We start from the raw sequence: 23,714 nt of genomic DNA on the forward strand, positions 1-23,714 counted from the left end.
AAGAGCCTTAGTAAAGGAGTTACAGACTTCAGAGAATGCCACCAAAATAAGGCCGGGCTTGAACTATACAACTTAAACACTCTTTGTTCCATAAGTGCTTTTATTAACATGTACCTTTGCAATAACCTGAAGGAGGAGCATGAACATGAAACATGGATTAGCAGTCAGGATTAATTCCCACCCTCATTTTTGAAAATCTATGAAAAAGGGGATTTTGATTGCTCTTATGCTTTTTTCCTTTCTAACATTGCCTATACTTAAATTGCTTTAGCTGCATTCCAAATACATGAACTCTGAAACTTTTAATAAGTTTAAAATAATTAAAATGTCTCTTTAGATACCATTTTTGCTTTCCTCTCTTTAGGAAAGGTATTGTTAATTATCATTGTAATAAGTAAGATGGGAAATGCAAATATTGATACTTCTTTCCATCATCTAAACTGAATGCAAAATGACATCATAATTTTCATTAACTTTATTTTTCATTTTCTTCAGCAAATGATTATGCATTAAGTTCTTTTATTCACTAAGAAGCCTGAATGCAACTGTGTGAGATTTTTTTTATTTAGCGAAACAGAAAAAAAATAACTGCAGAAGATCTTTCCCTTTTGGAAACCAAAGGTAACCTTTTGTGCCTTTAACAACAACATTGTTTGTTAGGTTCAGTGCTTCTGGGTTGTTTTTTTTTTTATTTTTTTCCTGCAATTTGCTAGAAATATTTGGTAAAACACCTCTGCTACCTTTGATCATACCTGACCCATTTAGTTGGGAACATCCCAGAGGGATCTGTCAGAGGCCAGAGCTGCCCTGCAGAGCCACGACTCCACCTGATTCCATGGAAGGGCGAGCGGGTGCTGGAGCACAGGTGGGAACAGAAACAGACTTGCAGGAGGGCATGAATTCACTGAAAGAGGGATGGCAAGAAGCAGAGAGTCTTGACCATAATTTTGCTTTCTTAACTGGGAAGAGATCTCTGTCTTTTTGAAGAATGTGATTCTGCTGCGCTCCTGGGTATTAACGTGAGATTTCTCTTGTGCAGCGCGATAAAAATGTGAACTGATTTGAAACTGTTTGTATAGTTAGCGAACAAAAGTAATTTCAGATGACATAATAATTTTCATTTAAAAGTTGACAGAATTGTATCTGAAATGAATATAAGTGATTAAAAAATAGATGAAAACCATATTTTTGTATCCCAGGTGCTGCAATAGATGCTAACTTTCAGTTCTAATAATAATTCCCAAGAAATAATGTTATTGTGATTTCTTCATGTAATCTGGCATTCACATATTTTTATCATTGCATCTGTCAAAGATGTTTTACACTGTGGGGGATTGAAAGATAAATGCCAACAAATGCCTGCGTATCTTATGATAAATTGTTAAGTGGCTAAATGTATAAATGCATTACTGTATAAGATAAAATAAATCTTAATTCATGACAGAAAATGTCAGAGGAATCAGTTCTAAAATTCAAAGTTTCCTGAACCAAAATACAACAGAAGAGTTGTAAATGGAAGATTACTGATCTCCCAGATTCCTTTTGTCTGTATGAATACCTAAACAAGCTATCCAGTGTATATTTTCCTCCTTTATTTCTGTAATCTTTTCTAGTTTTCTATTTTCACTAAAACATGTACACACACATTTAACTAAAGTAACTTTTTTTCCATTTATGTTATGCACAAACACACAACTCCTAATTCGTTCCAATGCCATTTTGTCCAGGCACATTTTTAGAAATGTATGATATGAATGTTACTTTCCTTAAGAATGCTGTTAATGTGAACCATCATGTTGTGGGTGCTCTGCTTCTTGGGGTGGGGTTTTTTGGAGCAGAAAGCAGAAAGGAACCACTTCAGGTTGTCTCCCATTAGGAGGCATTACAGACAAAAAAGGTTTCTTACTGTAAGTTTAATCATTCTTGGTTAATAAGTTTGTTACTGTTCTAAAAATCCAAAGTGCCGCACAGGTAAGGAGTTATGCAGTTCATTAGTTTAATGTCACTGAATGAGAAGACCTCAGTTGTTGAGATGGAGCAGTCAAGCAGTCCCTTGCCGGAGAAAGCCAAGTCTGTGTGTGAGAGCTGCTCTGGCAGCAGTGCTCATACTCCTCCACCTGCCTGAAGAGGCACAAGGGCTGTGCTCAGGAGCTGGGCTGAGCTGCTCACCCACTTGCCACACACATCTGTGTCTGTTCTGCCTAGTCTGTCTTATGTAGGGGTAAATAAACAACTGAAGCTGTGTCCAAAACCACAGGGGCACCTTTGTAAAATAATCAAATGCCATTTGTGTTTAGCTGTTAGTGTTTCACTTGGTGTTTTCAAGGACATTTGTTATGAGCACAATGAAGAAATAATGTTCTGTTGTCCAAAATACAGTGTATTAAGTGTCTGAGCCCTTCTCTTTGCTGCTGTGCCTTTCTGCACCTACTGCTAAATTGCAGCTTTTTAGGGAGGAGACAAGTGGTGTCTGAAAAACACTCCTGTCTGCTGGATTGCTTCCCAGTGCTGTTTGCTCAGCATGGAGCACCGCGGATCAGGGCTGTAAAATGCTGTCAGCCCTCCTGTTGACCCGTGTTTTCATGGCAGATCGTTTAAGACAGAAGCTGAGGCAGGCAGGAAAGGTAAAATTAAAAAAAGGGGAAAGTCCAGTGCCTCTTCAAGAAAAGAAACCCCTTCAGTTGCTGGTTAGGAGGCAGCGTAATCAGCTGGAAAAGGCAGCAGTGCTCCTATGGAACACTGATTCTGTTGCTGTAGAGGAAAGGGGATTGTTTCCTGTTGCTATCCTAAAAGCCAAGTCTGGGAATGATGGTTCTCATGGCAAAAGTGAAGCCAGGAGTTTTGCTGAGGAGACAAATCAGTAAGTGCTGCAGCTGAGTCAGAAAATAAGTGTTGGTCTGGGGAGAAACATCAATAAAATGTGTGTTATGGGTCAGGGGAGGAGTGAAGGTTATTCCAGTGTGGTGAGATCTATGATGCCATGAACTACTGCTGCAAGCCACTGCTTTTGCAGTTGTGAGAAATGTTTTTTTCTGGCTGTTCTGTGTGTGATATGGGATGTCTGAGTCAGAGTTCATGGTTTTTTACACTGCCTAGTAAATGTACCATGGCAAAGTGTCACATTGGGATTTAATTAATTTTGCTTCTTATGCAATCAAGTGTTCCTTGTCTGTATTTTTATTGACATTTTTACTTTTGAAAATGAACTCATCTTTTTTCCTTATTTAATTTGTGACGTTATGCCTTGTTTTAATTTAGTTTGGTTAATCTAGTTTGCCCTGGTAAAACTCCTATATATACCCTTATGTACTACTGATTTAACACAGTCTAAGTGTATCCTTATTTTGGGGTGTTGTAAGGGATAATTGTGCTGAAAGTCTACTAGAAGGATGTATGGATTTTTAATAGACACAATTATTGTGCCATATAATTCACAGCCATAAGAGCAGCCCAGTTTTAAGGGGCAGTGTAAAATTAATCACTCCTCTCCGTGTCTTCCACAGATAAAGCTGCTGAAGTTTTGTATGTTTTGGTGCATGTCACACATTGCCTGCTTCAACAACAGCAGATGATGAGGCACTGACCCCAAGCCCTTACCAAAGTAAAATTTCCAAGCTGAAGTTGAATCAGAGTTGGTTTACATACAGAAAAAACATAATATATAAAAAAATATAGCACTGTAGAAGTTATCTCACAGAATATATTAGGAAACCGTTCATCTGCTTATCCATCACAGGTGACTTGCAGGGTGAAAGCAAGGCTGTGGCACTTAGAGCCATTACTTGCAGCATGAAGGAATAAAGCAGCATCCAAAAGAGTAACTGCAGAAGAGAAATGTGCATTTACTGTCTTGATTAAGTGAATAAATCCTGCTTATAAGTGCCATGTACAGAGATGTGCATCTCCACAGAAAGCGCAGTATGGATTTAATGGGAAGTTTTTGCTGTTGACTTTGAGGGAAGGTTTGGAAAATGCTCCCTTCAACAGAGCTATGCTCACTTACTCCCTTTGAGGACCTGTCCCTATTATTTTAATTAAAAAGAAGCAGAAAAAATCTGATCATACAGAGCTTTCTCCATACCAATCTCAAAATGAATTTTTTGTGCCCAGTGTAAAACTGAATTTAGCAACCATGTCATGTAACCAGACCTTCTGCAGCATGCTCTGAAAGGCAGTGTCATGGGAAAAGCAAAGGAAGCAATTGCAACATTCACTTTTCCTTTTTATTGCCAGAACCATGCCAGAAATGTTGTTAGGGAGCAACATTTAATTAAACTGTTATCAACTTAACTTTGGGGTATTTCATAATCTCACCCTTGGCATTGTCTTTTTATTAGGAAAAGGCTTAAGTGACTATGAAATATAATGAAAGGCCGTGGGGAGGGCTCACACATCACAAAGCTGCTAATCCATTGGAGACTTTGGTGGGAAGTGAGCATTTTTCAACAGCAATGCAGAGCTTTGAAGGTTATCAGGACCTTTTATCTGCTAGTCAGCTTTCTGTGAACTTGAAACTCTATCTGTGTGAAGTACATCCCAGCAAATACCCACTGAGCTTGAGGTGGAAAGACTAATGTATTGCTGCTTTTCCTCCAATGTTTTAGATCCTTTCAGCTGTTTGTTTGCTTTATGTAAATAAAGCCTGAGTGAGAGTCCAGGACATTGAGCACAATACGTGTTCAATGCTCCTGAGTGTTTATTGTGCCAAGTGTTAGGTGTTGTTCAGACATTGTGGGTTCGACACTGCAAATATAGAGATAGATATCTGTCTTGACCCCAAACTAAAATAAAAGATCCATACTAATCCGATAATAGCAGGAGTGCAATATTTTCCTCTCAGGTTTGTTGTTTTTGAGTAAGAATCTGATCAACTGGGAACAAGCACAGTGCCTGCAGTTCACTTTCATATTTTATTTCCTATCATTTATTCTTTTTATTCAGCCTGGAAGTCTTAGCCATAACTGGGAACAAGGTGTCTGAGAAAATACTGAGTGACTTTGACATTTTTACTCAGTCTCTTTTGTTAAGCCTTGCAAAGAGTAAGGAGAGCAGTTACTTTGTGAAGGAAGAAATAAACCCCAGGAGCATCTGAGGAGATATAATTATTTGAAAGGAAGTTAATAGATAATTTTTTAAAAAGTCTTTTGACTGGATTTGGAGTTTCTGCTGCTGAGCAGAGCTCCTTTGGTTTGAATCTTGTCGTTCCTAACCACACACTCGCAGTGATCACTCTGGGAGCTGCCATCTCAGTGTTTAGTTAAGCTTGCCCATGTCAGGCACTTTAGTACAGCTTTAAGTGACAGCAGTATTGGGCTGTCCCCAGCCTCATTTACTGCTGAATAATCATGTCATGCAAAGTCCATTACTGCCATTCTGCATCCGTGCTGCTGGGCTTGCCCATCACTAGCAGCTAACAAAGAAGCACAACATAAATTAGCCACTTAATTTAATCCAGAATGCAGCTGGAGCATTCATTAGGCTCCTTGAAAAATCTCATCTTAACTGTCAAAGCTAAATACTTCCACCAGTTGTTGCTTGTTTGGTTTTTTCTTAACAGTGAAAAGTTCTGGAGCTTTAACTGAAGTTTTACATGTTAATTTCTTGGGGAGGAGTGGTAGGCTTGTTTGCTTTACAACTTTTTTCTGAAGATGTAATGTCCAGTGTGTACAATAATTTACATAAATATCAGTTCTGACTTTTTAACTGTTATCACTGTGCCTTCCAAGAACTTGAAATATTGTGATCTTTATCAACTGCATTATTGTAGGGGGATAGAATGTAAGTAAATAAAGGTAGTATAGAAAGTGATCTTACCCCCTAAAGAGTTGCAGCTGGGTTAATTATTAAAGCTTAGGAGCAGGCCTGATGTTAACAGACCACAGCTGTAGCCAATCAGAAGAGTGTTATAAAAGAGTGGGTTGGGTGGTTGAGGGGCACTGGAGTCAGTGGCTGCTGTGGGGATGAGGAAGAGTCAGTGCCTAGAGGATCTGCCTACAAGAAACATCAAGGAGGTATGAAACTCTGGCAATGTGGAACCTTTGCAATGCAATGATAATAGAACTCTTGCACTATAATGGCATCACATTATTGGTAGGATTAGTATAGATAGCACTTGCCAAGGCTTACTAAAAAGTTCCATAAACCAGAGAGTGCACATCTCTCACTGGTTACTTGGCTTGAGCCGTTTCCCCACATCAGAGGTACTAAAATCTGCCATTCGATGAGTTAACAGAGAACAGTTAACCCTGGCTGTGATCTGGACACTCTGTGTCCAGGTTGCTCCTACCATTAGCAGTAGGGGAGTAAAATTACATAAAACATAATTACCTTTTTTTCTCTGTGTGTGTGTTTTCTATTTATAATCTCAAATCCTCGCTTCCTCTGTTGCATTCTCTTACACCCAGTTAGCTGTTAGAAAAAAAAACAACAAAATCAGTGATTTGCGTTTAAAGTACCAGAACTAGGCTAATCAGATGCCACTGCCCATGCTACCAGAATGATGTCTTGATTGAAGCTCACTGGATAATGTTATAACTGAAGTCCTCAGTATAAAGCAGTGCTCCCTAAGTAATGACTGAATTTTGTGTGTTCATCAGCTGAGTTCCTCCTAACTCTGTTCAGGTGGAGTAGCAGCAGGATGATGGCAATGGTCTTGTGGCATTTATCTCCATTGAGGAATTAATCGTGTGCCATTAATAAATTCACCTGCATGGGGAGTAAAACCAAGTCTTGGGCTTGGCAGATACAAAATTTGTTACCGGGCCAGACTTTGAGACAGAGTGAATTTTACTTCTGTTGGTACAACTGAAGTCAATTCACTGCTTTCTTCAGTCAAATATTTTGCCACAATCTGAGTTAATCAACCTGCTCTTCAGAAATATTGAAAAGGTCATACAAATTAATATTCAATTTGGAAAAGGAATTTGCATTCCAAAAACAAAAAAAAAATAAACAGGAAGAAGATGTATCTCTTACCTGACTGCAGTAACTGGTAAGTTAAAAATAATTAGGATATAAGACAGGAAGTATCTCTAAATATATGTAAAGAGCAATTTTCAGAAAAATATATGAACTTAGGTCTTACCCTCTTTACAGTTAATATAGAAGTAGGGATTGGGAGCTCACTTGTTTTTTTTTTTTTTCAATTAACAGAGAGAAAAGCTTGCTTCATCACCTAAACTTGTTCTAATTATTGGTCATGGAATATTGCCAGAGGAGATTTAGCTCACAGGAACAGGAGCACTTGAGAAAGACTGACTTGACAGAAGGGTGTGTGTGTCTGCATAAAACTTGATGATGCCTTCTGCAAAAATCCTGGATTGGGTACCTCCAGTCAGTCTTTAAGACAAATTAATATTTGTCCATGTATTATATTTGTGCAAGTTATTCATCATCTCTTCTTTGATAGCAGTTTACTGAAGTGGCGAACATGCCAGCAGAAGTCTTGTTGCATTTCTGCATTGTAAGAAGTGGCCAGCATGTATGTGGGAAGCTCTGAGATATCAAATCTTCTCCATTTCTTCAAACCCTTCCTTCTTATCTTTAATCATTTCATCCCTCACTCTAGTTAATTCCCTAAAGTAGAGGAATGCTTATGAGTCTCTTAATTGGTATCTAAAAATGTTTATTCTTAGGCTTTGGAAGTGTAATTTAAAAAAAATAAAGGCAGCAAACCCAAATGTCTCTAGACAGATATTTGAACTTTGAGACTTTCTTTATCTCAGATGTCTCTGCTCCATTATTCATGGCAGAGGGCTTTATATCACTTGTACCTAGCCAGCCACAAACTTGTTCTGTCAATTTCAACCCATTTAATATGAAAGATTTATTAACAAGATCTGAATTTTCTTTAACCATTGTGGAAGCTTTGGGGAAAATCCTAGCATGTGTATGCAGTTGCAGCATGTAGACCACACGAGCTTGAACAAGATAGTTGAGGTAGCAGTAGGATTCAGGAGGATTTACACAGACTTTCTAAACTCCCTGATGGGAGGATGATTTCACTGTTCTATTTCCTTTCCCAGACACTCTGGAAGAGTTACCTGGTACTGAGCCCAACACCAAGCTAGAAAGTATAAAAGGGTAAGGTTTGATCCCGGGTAAATTTTGATATTGCATCTGGTGCTATTGGGTGTTAGTTGTAAAGTTTTGGAAATTATTTTTCAGAGATTTCCAGAGTTCCTTTTCTTCTTGGTTGTGGCTATTCTATGCCTGGTAGGAAAAGGATGGCAGCCTTCACTGCAGTTTGTTTAGCTTTTATCCACTGAATAAAATTTAAGGACTCTTTTGAAAAATCCTTGTGTTTTTCTCAACTATTTAAAGCAATTTTTTTTTCTGTGAGAAGGACGTCAGTGAGAAGAATCAGCCAGTAACTCCTCTGTATGCTGGTCACAGAACTTTTGGAGTAAATTGTTCTCAGTTTCGTAAAATTATTCTACTAAAAATAATTGGGATTCCTTTCAACAGTTTGGCCTTGGTTACCATAAAGAGGTCTTGGATATCTTTTTTTAAGTGTTCATACTGGTCTTTATTAAAAAATGTGATAAATCTTATGATAAGCTACAAATGTACTGCAAGAGTTAACCCTAAATTATTTCCTGAAGCATTACCTTATGGTTTTCAATCCACTGAAGCAAAAATACTCACTTTAACACAGTCACTTACTGAAGGTCAACATCCCATAAATGCCCTCAATGATTGGATGAATTTGGCAAAATCCACAGCATTTGATGGAGATGTCAGTCATGGCTGTCTCTGTAAATTCAGCTAGTACAGGTCAGAAATCATTGGAGGGCATAGTTTGGCTCCTAAAGTTGTGCAAATTTAGGCTGATTTCTGAAGTATGATGCTGTTTTTTGTCAGAAGGTTAAAAACAAAAACGTTTAGGGGGAGGAATGACTTAGTACATAATTCCATTGTGAGACAGATAATAAAACATGGAGCAGGACACAGGTGAGCATAAAAAGAAGAAGTATTCAGAGAGCATCCTGGACAGCATTTCTGATTTAGATTTCTATTCCAAAATGTCTGGTTAGAGGATTCACAAGCCTCTGCCTGGGAAATATCTCCTTCAGGCAAGTAGTGCAGTTGCATTTGTGAAAATTCTCTTAGTGAGCTGAAATCTCTTGTTTCCCAATAGGCATGATCCATGAAGGCTTTGCCTGTAGGAACACATAAGTGGGAGTCGATTCTCTTGTCTGTATTTTATAAGATCAAATTCTGCATTATTGGAACATTTGGTGTTGCTTGTGCCAGTCAAGAATACCTGGGAATTGATTTTTGGTTCAATAAGAGCCATTTGAGACAAAATATAAGAGAACACCTCACACCTGAATGATAGTTGTTGTGTTTCTACTCTGTTATGACTCTTTAATTTTCTTGCATATTGCAAAGTAGACCAGAATCAGTCCCACTATTTCTAGCAATTCTTGATTTATTTTGTGCAAGACCTCTCACAGGTGGACTTCACAGAGTAATTCATAAAAAAATACTTCTTAAATGCTTCCAATTCAAACATGAGTCTAAACAAGGTGGAAATACCCAGTAAGATTTAATAAAAGCTGCAAGTGAGAAGAATTGGGAGTTGAGGAGTGTTAGTCTGGAAGGTTCTTGAATATGGTTCCCATGCTATTAACATAGTATAAAATACATATTTATACGTATTTCTGATACATATCACATATATAACAAAACTGGTGTAGAGGAAAATAGATCTAAGCTGAATGTCTCATTCATTGCTAGCAACTGAATAATCTGTAAATCCTTTACTTAGGAACATTTTATTAAGTTCATTTATCTTAGTTCACAGCTACCACTTTTGCATATCACCTCTGCATTCTCTGACAATATTGTTGAAAATTAAATTGATGGTAGCAATATGAAGGCAACTCAAAGAATCATGTTGTTTTCTGATTGTTTCTTAGAGTTGATGTAAGATGTATACCCCTAAGATGATGAGTAGAAAGGGGTCATCTGAAGGAATCTCCTCTCTAGTCCTGCTCAAAGAGGGAAAACAGATAGGAGCTGTCACAGAGGATTTATGAAGAGCAACACGGAATTGCAATAGGTTTTCTTTGGCTTTTGGAACACCTGACAGCAAAGGAAAACTTCAAAGACAGTTAAGATGCGCAGAGATTTTACCTAAATGCTTTCTTGATAATTTTGCAAACTGGATTTTTCCTGAATTGATGACATAACTATCTAAAACTGCTGGAAAACATGAAGGTAACTCCTTTTACAATGAGTAACTTCAGATGTAGGGGAGAGAGCAATGCCTTAGAGCCAGAGGCATCAGGCTGGCCAGCAGGGAGGGCTTTTTGTGTACGGTTTCAGTGGCAACCATAAAGACATCTCCATGACATGAACTCTCACGCTTGGTCCACGGCCCTGGGAGTGGAAGCAGCACGTTCTGAGTCTGTTCTTTGGTGTTCTTCCCCCTTTTGCTGTCAGGGCAGTGCAGCAGCTCCTGCCTTGCCACCTGCCCGCCCTCGGTCTCTCAGTGCTACCCCAGCTCCTCAAAACACATCTCACCCAGGCAGGAGAGAAAACTGGGTCACAGGCAGGCCCAAGTAGGCCAAGTTATTGCTATTCAGCTGCTTTTGTTTGAGTTGCTCTCCTCAGCCTCTTCAAGTCTGCTTATTCTTTTCATTAAGCTGTACTCAGAGCTGTGTTGTTTCAGCAGTGTTTGTTCAAGGCTCAGGACCTCTAGCTATGAGCTGTCCATCATGACTGCCACAGACAGTAATGTGAGTATTTTTAAAAGATGTGAGGCTGAGGGATGCAGAAAGGGCTGTTGTGTAAAGCATGAGTCAGAAAACACTTGGCCATTACTGCTTGGCAGTGTGAGCTTTGTGCTAAAACGTTGAGATGAACCAGAGGTAGTGCTTGCTTCTGGCATGGTATTTCCATTTGCAGTTTTTTAGATTAAATCATGACAGAAATTTTACACAGCACATCAGAAGCTGCCCTGTGCTGTTGGAATCACTATGGTGTATGACAGCTTCTGGCTTGTAAGGCCCACCCAGGCAGTCTGTGGAGAAATGTTTATTGCTGGTGCCACCAGACAGGCTTTTGTTGAAAAGGTTTGACATTGGTGTCATCTGTCCTTCAGCTTGCCATAGTGTGACTGTGTAAAGCTGCTCCCTTTCATGCAGTCAGGAAATAATTCAGGAGCTCCACAGTCAACTGGTTGAGTGCCAGAACCCTCCAGTGGTTGTCCTGCTCTGCTCTGCACTGTGTGATGTGTGCAGGTTTGGGCTCCACAGTATGAAAGAGACATAAAGCTGTTGGAGAGTGTCCAAGGAGGCCATGAGGATGGGGAAGGGAAGGAGAGGCTGAGGTGCCTTGGTCAGTTCAGCCTGGAGAGGAGGAGGCTGAGGACAGACCTCAGTGCAGTCACAGCTTCCTCCTGAGGGGCAGAGGAGGGGCAGGCACTCATCTCTGCTCTGTGTGACACTGGCAGGAGACAAGGGAGGGGCCTGGAGATGAGCCAGGGCAGGTTTATGTTAGATATGGGGAAAAGGTTCTTCACCCATAGGGGATTGGGCAGTGGAACAGCTCCAAGGCTGACAGAGCTCCAGAAGGGTTTGGACAATGTCCTTGGGCACATGGTGTGACTCTTGGGGCTGTTCTCTGCAGGGCCAGGATTGGACTCAAGGATCCTTGTGGGTCCTTTGCAGCTCAGGATGTTCTGTGATTCCAGGAATGGACACAGCATGGGCTCACTGGGCAGCTTGGCCCACCACCCAGCTGTCCTCATGGAGGTTCTTTCTCACATCCCGTGGGACAGTTGTCTCAGTTATTGTCTTATTTTTCCTTCTGCCCTGCACTGCTGGGTCCGTCTTCTCAATAACCTCCTCAGGGTCAGAGATAATTTAGTGTTTATTTTATTTTTTAAGTCACTTTTAGCTTTAAAGTCATTATGTGTGTCATTCTGAAAATTCTTTTCCTATTGCTGTGTTTAATTTCTTATTATTCTGTAGATTATAAGAAATTTTGTTACACTGTATGGTTTTGTATAACCATGCATCCTTTTCAAGTGGCAAGTTTATGGATTTGTTCTGACAATTACTGTGCTTCACTCTTGAAAATATGAAGGTAACTCCTTTTACAATGAGTAACTTCCTCATTTAAAGTCAGTCCTTGGAAGGGATTTTGAAATTTAAACTGCTATTAGTAAAAAATGTGGGTTTTTTTAGTGAAGGAGAGAGTGGCCAAAGTTTATGTTCTCCTGAAGGATAGTACAACATTTACGTAGCTTGTACATACACCTGCTTGCCTTTAAACATGTGTTTGTATCCCTTTGAGCTGCAATTAACACATGTTCAAAATCTACCTAAATATATTAATACAGAGAGATTGGAGTATATATTGGGTTTTGTAGGTATCATTTGGGAGGCCAGGAAGAGGAGTACAAGAATGTGTAATTCTTGTGCTCTCAAGCACTGTAAGAACTTTGTTCTACCTGGGCACACAATTAGGGTGTGTTATTGATGTCATGCAATATGTCAGGTGCTAAAGATTGAAATGCTCCCCTTCAGTGCTCTGTAGCACAGGGCTGTGGAGAGACTCACAGACAGCAAACACCCAGACAAGCTGGCATTTGAGCAGCTCAGCTCTGGCAGCTGCTGCCAGCCTGCAGCCAGTGCCAAGCTCACGGAGCAGATCCCTGCACGTGGGTGAGAGCTGGGAGCGCCCTGCTAGACATTCTGGGGGCTGGGGCTCCACTCTGCCTCAGCACTGCTGCCTGCATTCAGCTCTGAGCACCTGCCCTGCTCACTGTGTTACAGAGCTGGTGTTATCCCTCACGCTGGCAAAGACTGCAGGGTTAAAGGAACAGTGGAGCTGCTTACAGTCACCATATTCACTTTTCCCTCTGATCGTTTGTCCAGCCTAGACCTGAGTGCTGCAGTTGTGGTGACCAAATGTTCACTCTCTGTGCTGGGGACCTGAGTGGAGGGGAGGTTTTGGGACGAGGGGAGGGACAGAGGACAGCAAGCCAGGTCTCTGTCTCACAGTTCCAGTGGCTCCTGGAGTAGGCAGGGAAAATCAGCAGAACAAGAGATGTGCACAAAGGCATCCGGCCCTTCAGTCCTGCACAGAGCTGGGAGCTGTGAGTGGAGGTGGCTGCAAGGGGAGCCCGGGCTGGCACTCCTCTCTGTGTGAAGGACACTCTGGCAGTCTCTCTCCTTTTGTCACAGCCATCCCTCAGTGCTGGCTTGTGGGAAGGCGAGGCTTGGAACAAAAAGAAGGCAGTGCCTAAATACACAGTCCTGTGCCTGCAGAGTCTCGTTCAGAAACTGTAGTACTTGAGTGGGAGCACAGTGTCCCCTGTCACATCTTTGTGCATCTGACTAAGCCCTTGTCCTTGCCCTCTGAGTGCTCACCCTCCAGAGCCCTCCAGACAGAACATCACTTTTCTGTTTAAGTATATGAAAAGCAAAATACATTTCAAGTTATTAACAATGATTTTCTGTGGTTTTCCTGTCACTGCTCTCACCACATTTCTGTAAAAAAAAAAAAAGTAGATCCATAAACACACCCTGGTTAAAAGAGTAGCAGTCAAAAGAAATGGCACTTAATTATGATATTGCTTGACTTGCTGCAAGCTCCTGACAATGTAGCCATCAACAGTAACTGTCAAATACACTTTGGCAGCTCTGAGGTTAGCTTGAGATTTGAGTGGAATGTTCAATACCAGCAATTGAGCAAGATATTGGGAGAAATTCCAGTGGCAGGGCTTTGTTGATAGGAGCAGTGCAAGCTCTGAGATCAAATAAAACATCAGCTGGGAAATTAGGATGTTGTTACATTGTGTGTTAGTGATGCTTAGGATCTTAGGAATCACAACCCTCATCAGCTAAGGAATTACTAAAGCAGAATAACAGAATGCTATTGCTTTATAAAGCCATAATAATTTTATGGAATAAACTTCTCCGTTTAAACTTTATGGAGTTACATATAAAATGATAATGTCACTTCTCCGGGGCCTATTGCACCTAATGGTCTTTGGATTGATTCCTGTGTATAAGTGTACATCCTAAAGGAGCCTTGGCAAACTCTACATGCAGGAACTTTGTATGTAAATATCCTTTCCTCTGGTTCCTCCAGTTGCCAGCACACAGTATTGCTGGACAAGGGCCTCAGGAGAGCTGGAAAGCTCAGCTCAGCATGGATTTTGCAGAAATGGAAGGTCACGGTGCAAGAAGAATAAAGGCAGAATGGAAGTTTCACTTTGGAAGATTTCTCATAGTGATGGTGGGGGGAAAAATACATTAGCAAAGACACTTTAAAAGTGCAGAACTGTGTGTGGTTCTAAGATTTAGAATGAAAAATAAGGACAAGAAGGGAAGGTAACAGACTCAGAGAAGATGTTGGGAAGTGCCAAAAAGCAGCCAAAAATTAAGATAGGAAAAAGGAGTGAGTCACCATTCTGGAGCAGGATACTACACCATTTCCCACACACACACACTTCAGGCTGTCATACAGAACTGTGGAGCTCACACATTCTGTCAGAGTCAGCAAGGGAACCAGCTGGAGGCAATCCGGTGCTCTGATGGTTCTGCTTCAGCAGGAGGTTGGACCAGGTGACCCCAGCAGTGATCCCTTCCAGCCTTACCAATTCCATTAATTATCCATTCTGTGGGAAATCTATGGTTTGAAGGGTCTCTAGGACCTGGCAAATAATTGATATCCTGCAATAATGGATGTGGAGACCTAAGCATTGGGAAAAAAACTTCACCAAAACAAAATCCTTCTAGAAAAAATATTATTTAGTTAAAAAACAAATGACCATACAGTTGTAATATTTTTCAATCTTGAAAGCTTTTGCTCTTTATGCTTTGAAGCTTTTTGCATCCCCAAGAGGTATAGTAGAAGTTGGAGATGCTTAGAGGTGTGATTTTCAGTAAGCAAAAGTGACACAAAGACTTGGTGGCAGACCAAGTAGATGAAGTTTCAGATGTGAACTTGGAGGTGTCAGTACCTTGCGCTCAGGTGTGTTTAACTGTAATTTCAGTATTGTTGTGCACTACTTAGCAACAAATGCAACATCAGGGCGTTACCAACATAACCCTCATGCTTTGGAATCCAAAATACAGCACTGTACCAGCTAGCAGGAAGAACACGAACTCTGTCCCAGCCCAAAACAGTAGCTGTTAGTTTTAGCCATTGGTTCAGTGCTGAGGCACTTGCAGGCAAGGTGCCATAAAGAGGCTTTGCACAGATAAATGTGCATGGCACTGAAAAGGTTTAAAAACCCTCCTGCTGTTCCACTGGAATTTTCTCTCAGTGTGCTTTTGCAGTTGGTTTCTTTGGTGTTACTGCACTGCCATTCCTGTTCTGGTGGCTGCATGGGTCGCTGGTGCTGGCCATGGTGGGTTCACCCTGCTCCCCTCATTCACTGTGCAGGGGAAGCACTCACACAGCACTGACATCAGGCTCTCTCTTGAGCAAAAGCACACACAGACAGGGGATAATGGGTTCCAAAGTTTCTTCCCCCTGGGACAATAAGGGGGAAATTGTCCTGCTTCATTGTGCTGTAAAGTTTTGGCTGTTCGTATTCACTGGTGTCTAATTCCTCTTGCTGTCCTCAGCCTCTATTTCATTTTCATGTTTGTTAGAAGGGCAGAGCTTTCTGTGTTCAGAAACCAGTAGCTGCTAGGTTGCTTGGGGAGCTAAATGCTGGTTGCTCATGGAGTTACAACTGAGCTGGGTATGTTTGGCTTAGTGATGAGTGTCATTTTTGGCCTATGCTGAACCATAGATGACAAAAAACCAGAGGTGCTCTGTGGGGTGCCAGCCCTCTCCATTTTAGACACGATGTGGTGATTTGGGGAGAAGGGAAAGTGTTTCTGTGAAAAGACCTACTGCTTCCCTGCTTCTTCTGCTGACATTGCTTTTCTGTGCTGCAGCTCAATTGCTGGGGTACCCCAGCATTTAGGGCCATGTGCAGTCCTTGCTGCCCAGGAGGACCTTGCACCAATCTTTAGCTTTGTATCTCAGATCTGCAACTTTCACATGTGATTAGGGCAAGAGTTCATCTTGTTCAGGTCTAGCTGTTTGCCCCATAATTTCACATCCTATTACTATGATACCATTTCTTCAGTGGCCTGATGCATTTTAGTGGAAATGTCCTCAACAGTGGACTAATGTAAAATAGAAATCAAATGTTTCAGATTGTTTAGGGTTTTTTTTTCTCTCCACCAGCTATCAAGTTTCTCTCCTGTGGGACTTCTGCTCCTTAGGGGGCTGTTTCTTAGCTGCTTATCCCTTTCACACATCAGCAAAAGTGCAGGCAGCCATCAGGCAGGAAGATTACTGCCAGAGGATCACAGTCTTAGACAGCTTTTACCCTTTTATCATGAGTTTTTTCCAGTGAGCTCATTGTCTAAAATATCACCAGAGATTTTTGGCTGTCAGCCTCTATTACCCAGATAAATTTTTTCCCTTATATCCACACTGGAAATTAAGTTTGGGGAGGAAGAAAGAATGGCCTTCATATTTATCTTTCTCTTATACTTAGAGAGCTCAAGTTAAAACATGTATATTCAGATTGTATCAAAAATTAATAGGCTAAAAAGGAAAGGTTCATATGTAATTCTAATTCTTATTAGTATATAATAGAAACATATTATAGATTGGCATACTGGGTGTATTTTTGCAACAGTAGAAAGTCTTGGAGAAACTTAGAATTGCTGTAATAAATACTAAAACTGAATCATTCAGCGAGGAAAATTAGCCCTCACACATGGAGAACTGATGAGATTTAAGGAGTGAATTTGGTTAGTGACTGACCTTATCCATCTTGGAAATAAAAGGAAAATAGATAAAGTTTGTAATAGAATTGGTTTGTCTTATTTGTAAATTGTCAATACAAAAGAATTTGTAACAAGATTTTTTCTTGGAAGGAAAAGGTTACCTCTCATCCCTTAGCTTCCTATGGGGCTGTTTCAAACCTAAAATTTAATTAATATCTTGCAGTGAATGTACTTAGTTGTGGCTTTGAGAGTTTGTTAGATTTGAGTTCTGGAGGTAGCTGGCACAAATCCCAAGTTCCCTGCAGATAAACAGAAAAGATAGTTTCTTAGGATACCCAAGTTAAAATTAATTTACCTTCAGAATTAAGATCTTGCTGTTTAAAAGTACTAATCAAATTTTCACTTTATAACAAGTAGTACCTACTAACGATATTGGCCCCTTCACTCCTGCTGTAACCATAGACAACACAAGACCTGTGTAAAGTTACACATTTGGTTTTTTGATTGTTCGGGGGTTGTTGCAGGTAACTCTTCACCATTCAGTTAATTTTATTTGAGGATATCTTTTCCATTACATTTGATTGAGATTTCACCTTTCACTCACCAACCTAACGCTGAGAGCTCAGCCTCAGAGTTACAGCACATACCTTTGCATCCCTTTTCATGGTGAGTGATTACACCTAATTCATTGCTTCATTTCTAATCTCGTGCAAAACCAGTGCCAGTGTAGCATTAATGGTGTTGAATCATGTACTCAAAATAAGTCAGTCAGACCTGTTGAACAGTCTTTCTTTCCTTTTCTGTCTTCTGTGTATGCAGGGAATGATCTCACCAGTGTTAAATGCCAATAGTCAAACAATGTAAATATCATGCAATTGTAATATATAATGGGCTGCATCTGTTTCTCTTTGCATTCATTAAAATCCTTGTGCTGTGGATATTCCACTAGTAGAAGAAAATTATTTTGTTCATCTTTATTACAATCAAGAATTATCTAACTGTTCTTCCCAAGAAAGACTCAGTGTGAAAACTGTGAAATGTTTTATGAACTTCTGCCAGCAGAAGTCAGCTTGCTTTGTTTCCAGTCTGAGATGGGAATCTGTGCAATTAACCTTGACTCTGTCCTCTCTGTAAATGATAGCAGATAAAAACTTCTGCTTCTGGTTTGGGAACCTAAGAGTCTTGAATCCCTTTTAAAAGGGAAATTCTACCCAGACAGACCAAAGTCTTAAAGCAGAAAACTCCATGTCTTTTAAAAGTAGCTGAGACTTAGAAAAAAACATGATATTTTATGTGAAGTAATCCATATGCACTTAAAGATGTTGAAACAGAGTTGTCTGGGGTGGATTTATGTATATCATGTATTTGCAAAAACTTCTTTAGAGGTTAATATGTTTATATTGCATTTTGTCATGTTAATCTCTGCAATGGAAAAGGCAATATCCTTGTGCTTACAGAAAGAACAAGGGTCTTGACTTACTCAAGGTCAAAGAAGAAATTTGTGAACTGTGCCTTGTAGCATCTCAGCCGTTCCTCTCTGCCTTACCACAAGCCACAGCATATGGCAGAGAATCTGTGCAGTAGGTTTTTGCAAGTGCAAGAACAGAGAAAACTCTTGGGAGAGTGGAATGTCTGATGCTGAGGCAATCACAGATTTTGTGGAACATGCAGGCTTTTTTTATTCTCTTCATGAATTAAATTTAGAATGCTGTATATAGTTCAGTACTTCTCACACATAAATCTACCTATATTGAGAAACATGCTTTAACTACTCTCTTTTATCTCATGGGAATCTGTATTTTATTGAAAACCTTGATATTGTGGATGAGGTTTCTGTGTAGTCCTGCTCCATTGTTGTGTGTGGCACTTTGAGGCTGCTGGACACCAAAGAGAATTTAAGTGCCTAATGATATTTTGGAGGTTCGCTTCAGAAGTGAGGTTCTGGCTCTGCAGGATATTCCAGTACCATCTGGAATTGAGGTGTGGCAGGAAAGCCATGGGTAGGCATGGAGGGAAATGCAAAAAGTGTGGCAGTGAGGTCACAGCAGAGATCACAGCGTCCAATTCTCTGCCTCTGCATGGCTCAGTTTTTGCACGGGGACAAAAAAAAACCCCAAAGCCTTGCCTGTAATCTATTGCTGCCCTGTAATCTATTGAGGAAAAGCTGGCTCTGTGCGCATGGAAGCTACAGGGTTTCATGTGTGCCAATCACAAGATAAAGGGTTTCCCATATTTGTGTGTAGTGTGTTGTTACCTGCAGTAATGCAGAGTGGGTTCTTATAGGAGAAGGGAGAGAGGAAGGTAAGGGGGTGCTGGGTGCTTTTAGGGTTTGTGCTTTTTGGGCTGGGAGTTAAAATTTCAGTATAAAAATTAATCTGCACCTCTATTCAGTTTCATGGGGGGCTTTTCTTCACAGAGCAAAGGTTAAGTAATGCATTTGTATGGTAAATGTTGTAATTTCTCAGTTGGCTTGGTTTGAATAGTCAGTAATTATTCTCTGTGATGCTTGTGACCATATTGAGATTTTATTCAAAAGCCATGGGAATAAGCACAAGGGGGAAAGTTACTATTTTTGTTTTGTTATTGTTTTGTATAGGCCACATGCACAATGCTGTTCTTCATATTTGAAATCCCTTTCAAAGATATTTCAACTCAAACCACACAAAGGAACCAGAGGATCCAGTGATTATGGCTGGTAATGATATTGTGGATTTAGGTGCTGACAAAGCCTAGCATAATCTGTTTTAATTAACTAATTCTATCCTCAGTAATATGGTTATAATCATACTCAAGGACCTTGTGCCAGCATTCTTCCTTTTATAATAAAGTCAAAAAGAAGAGACCAGTTTCAGCTTATGTACAATAAAAAAAAAACATATCCTTTAGAAATGATTGTTATGAGAAAAATGTGTCCGCCCTACGCTTTTTAGTCCTCTAAAGACATACATGTATGCTTCAGTGGGTCTTTCATATGCATAAAGTAAACAGGATACAGACTGTAAATTTTAAAGATCAAGAGAATTAAAAAACCCAAACCCCCAGTACCTGGAATATAACATGTACTTTTTTTTCATAATGTATGTGAAATTTAACTGTGCTGTGAGCAATGGGTCACTAGTAGTCATTTTGTGTTTCATAATAGCAGCAAATGAGTGAGATAAGCTTAGAAAACTTTATAGCAGGTTGAAAAATAAGAAACAATCAATAGCATAATTGAGAACGGGCTCCACGTAACAGGGCACAGTGCACGGGGAATTTTCTTTGGGAGCTCAGCCTTGCAACAGGCACCGTGCTCCTTGTGAGTTTGTCTTGTCATTATGTTCTGAGAAGACCTTTCTTTCCATAATTTTTATTAAACAAATAAAATCTGCATCTAAACAGTTGACTACATTACTTTTCAGCACTGTGGTTGTATTTCTCTCAGTAGAGGTTGTGTATTTTTTTGTAATTTGAATGCTTGGTGAAATTCACATTCTGTAGTCTTAATCCTCCAGTGGATTATCCAGGAATATCCATGGCAGTTTATATTTTGGTTTTTAGCAGAAATATTTTCTTGGCTGCTCATTAAATGAGGAGTCCTCTCCCGAGAGTATTTGTTTCAACAGACTGTAATTGAGGTGATGTACTTCACAAGGAATATATGAATATATGTGAATAAAGAGAGACTTATCATTTCAGTCACACTTTGGTTTACCTTGGGAAGTTAGTTTCAGTATGTAAATAAGTGTATGCACCAGCTGATGCAAATCCTTGAGTGAAGGAGAAGGAATTTGCAGTTCTTCTCTTTTCTACGCTTTGAATTTCTCCAGGTTTCTGTTCTGTGAGGGCCCAAGTGCTTTGCAGTGCTTGGCTACATCCATCTCCATATTCAAGTAATTTTTGATGCTCCTTGTGTCAGCTGTGTTACCTGTGCTTAGCACAATAGTGAGGTTAGATCAAGGCAACCACGAGGAGATCTTGTTTGCTGAGAAGGACAGATTGCACTGCTGTTAGTAAGAAGGTGAATTTTAAATAAAGTCAGTGTAGAAGATTAGAGAATGGAAAAATACCAAACTGAATATATTAAAAATGTTAAAGACAAAAAATGCTGAAATCCAATACATAAATAAATATTTACAGGATGTAAAAGATGAACAAAGGTGTCTAGAGAAATGGAGTACAGGTAATCAATAAGTACTTCTTTAAATATGCACTGTACAAAGTAAACTAAAAGGAAAGAAAATATTGATCAACATGTGTTGAAAGCTGGTGACAGGGATTAATCTGACTGCACAAAAGACTCAAATCTTCACATACTGTTTTAGCAAGATAATATTGTCTGGTCTCTGAATTGCTTTTATCTTGGTAAGGCTTATTCTGAAGCATCTTTTAACAAGGCAGTGATAGCTATTCAGGACTGACAAAAGAACATAGCTGTACTAAACAAACAATTTCTCAAAAAGAAATAGCAAGAGAAAAAATAAAGTATTTAATGAGGACTTCAGTTGAAAGAAAATCAAAATTAAGCCTAGTGTACACATTACTTAAATCAATTTATTTTTGTGAACAGATTTTTAAATTGTTATTTATATGGAATGTTTGAGTGAAACTGCAATTCATAACTATGTGTGGTTTAGTTGGGGCTTAGGCAGTAGGTGCTGACATCAGTATTCAGGCAGAACAGGTTAACAATTGCTGAAATGAAGAGTTTTTGAATGAGTTTGTGTGGTTACATCAATGTAAGAATTCAAATTTGTTAGATTTGTGTATTGCTGTGGAAATTGAAGTTGGGTAACTGTGTTTGCACAATTGCTTTTAACAGCAAACAAATAAATAAAAAAAAAGACATTAAACCCCAAACATTTAGTTCAGTGCCAGTAAGGATTTACTGTCTAGATCCAGATTTTGGACCTCCCAGTGATGAATAGGCCTAAAGCTGTACTGGAATCAATTTAGTGCAAAATGAACAGAATTTCCTTTTGAATTACAGTTTCTTCAGTTATTTTTTAGACAGGTGAAATATCTATTTGCTTCTTTTAATTTTTTAAGATAGTGTTTTAGAAATACAATTTTTAGAATTTCAAATTTAAATGATGAGGAAATGTCAGCAGAAGCTGAGGATATTTTCTATCTCAGATCACTGTGGTGTTGTTTGAGAGAGCAAGTAGACAAGTAATTAAAAAATCATGTAATTTTCTTTTTAATAGCTTACAAAATAATAACTGGGCCTTACAAGAGACAGATGCTTGTGTTTAAGATTCCAAATGTTGAATAACAGCACTATGATATTCGTTCTTGAAAAATTGTTAATTAGTACTGATTAGGGTGCTGCACATAGTCTTCAGTGATTTGCCTAGATTTACCTTGGTGTCTTCATACAATGTTTGTTATGAACCTGAGAGTTTCAAACTTGGAGCTGCTGCCACCTACTTGACACGTGTGCCTGGTGTTCCCATGTTTGGGGGTGCCTGCACGGAGAGCCCCAGCCTAGGCAGGAAATGTGGGTTTGTCAGCACACAGGGCTTGCGCTGTGCTCTGATAATCCCACGCGCCGCCTTTCCACCTGGAATTTGTGGATGAAAATACTGGCTTGTACGTTGCATGTCTGGAAAAAAAGTGGTCTTTAAAAAGAGCAATCTGTTTGTTGTGTTCACATTTTGAACTAGAAGAGTGGTTGGAAGAATAAACATACAATGTAAGTCTTAAGGAGCTGTTGAATTGAATGTAGGAATCTCCAGTTGCTCATCAGCTCCTGTCTGCTGCCGTGAATGAGGGTTTTCTCTTACTTCCTTAGCTTTTTTCTTTCTTTTTTTACTTTCATTCTGTTTCTGGTTTTAAAGTTATTTAGAATATTATGAGATTTATAAAGAAAATCTGTTTTTTTAAAAGTAAACACCTATCAAAGCAATATCTGCTCCTTCATAGCAAAATAGTAATTGGGTTCCATGCAAGTTCATTGAGTTGATTTTTTTACTCTGGCATGTTTTGCATAGGCTTCAGGATGTGGGAGTAAGGCATTGGAATCAATGCCTTACTCAAATCAAAAAACCTTACTCATTCAAATCAAAAAACCCTTACATTTTTGGGGTAGGTAAAGGAGAACTCTGACTCTTGTTGGACATCAGGAGAGCTCTGATTGTTCTTTCCTTAGGCCAGAAAAACTCCATGGTGGTAGGGCTCTTTATCCTATTGATGTTAAAATCTTTGTTAAGAAAAGGTGAAAAACAGCATGTGGGGCAGAGAAAAGATTAAACTGTCCTGACTGTCATTATTATGTATCTCTGAGTGTACTGGGGCCATTTTCTAAAACTTCTGAGGAGGCCCCATCTGCATGGACCTTAGAAGCACCCATTCTGTGGAGGAACTATCCAGGCCAGACCTCCAAGAATCTGTCCATCCTTAGTGAAGCCGTGAGGGGCTGCAGCTCCCTTTTGCAGGTGTGTTCTGTGCTCCCTAACGTGCCCTTTGCTGCCCACAGAGAGCGAGGAGGTGTACCAGCGCCAGGTGCTGTCCATCGCCTGCATCGTCTTCGGCATCGTCGTGGTGGGCATGCTGTGTGCAGCCTTCTACTTCAAAACAAAGTAAGAGCCTTCCTCTGCTGTGCCTGGGGTTTAGCTGCTGTCCCTTTTACAGCCTTACAGCCCTTCAGCTTCCCCCCTCCTTTTGAAGTTGCTGTTATCTCTGGTCTGGCTACAGCAGTTCCCCGTGGCTGCACTAAGTCATCCCCAAAACATAAAGAGGAGCAATGTTTGTTCTTCTTTCTATTCTCTGATATCACAAAAGAATAGATTGTGTCATATCCACTTCTTTTTTTTTTTTTTTGACAGTAATAATTTTGTGTCATTTACCATCACTGCAATAATCACTTTGCTCTTCTGAAAACGGTAGTTTAAACATACCATCTCCTTTTTGCATTTAATTTCATATCCCTGCATGTCCGTTTTTCTATACTGAGAACAAAAGTTAGAAATGCAGAAA

The 23,714-nt window shown here is 39.8% G+C and overlaps 1 protein-coding gene across 3 annotated transcripts in view; it reads left to right on the forward strand.

Annotated features, from left to right (window-relative positions):
• Nucleotides 1–23,714, forward strand: part of NRG3 (neuregulin 3) — a 455,991-nt gene that overhangs the window by 405,337 nt on the left and 26,940 nt on the right. For all 3 annotated transcript variants that reach the window (XM_063163929.1, XM_063163927.1, XM_063163928.1), the window contains one exon: nucleotides 23,215–23,317. In XM_063163929.1, the coding sequence (XP_063019999.1) occupies nucleotides 23,215–23,317 (103 nt within the window). The remainder of the gene's footprint in view (nucleotides 1–23,214; nucleotides 23,318–23,714) is intronic.

This window comes from Melospiza melodia, chromosome 9 (genome assembly GCF_035770615.1).
Source record: "Melospiza melodia melodia isolate bMelMel2 chromosome 9, bMelMel2.pri, whole genome shotgun sequence".
NCBI classification, from domain to species: Eukaryota; Metazoa; Chordata; class Aves; order Passeriformes; family Passerellidae; genus Melospiza; species Melospiza melodia.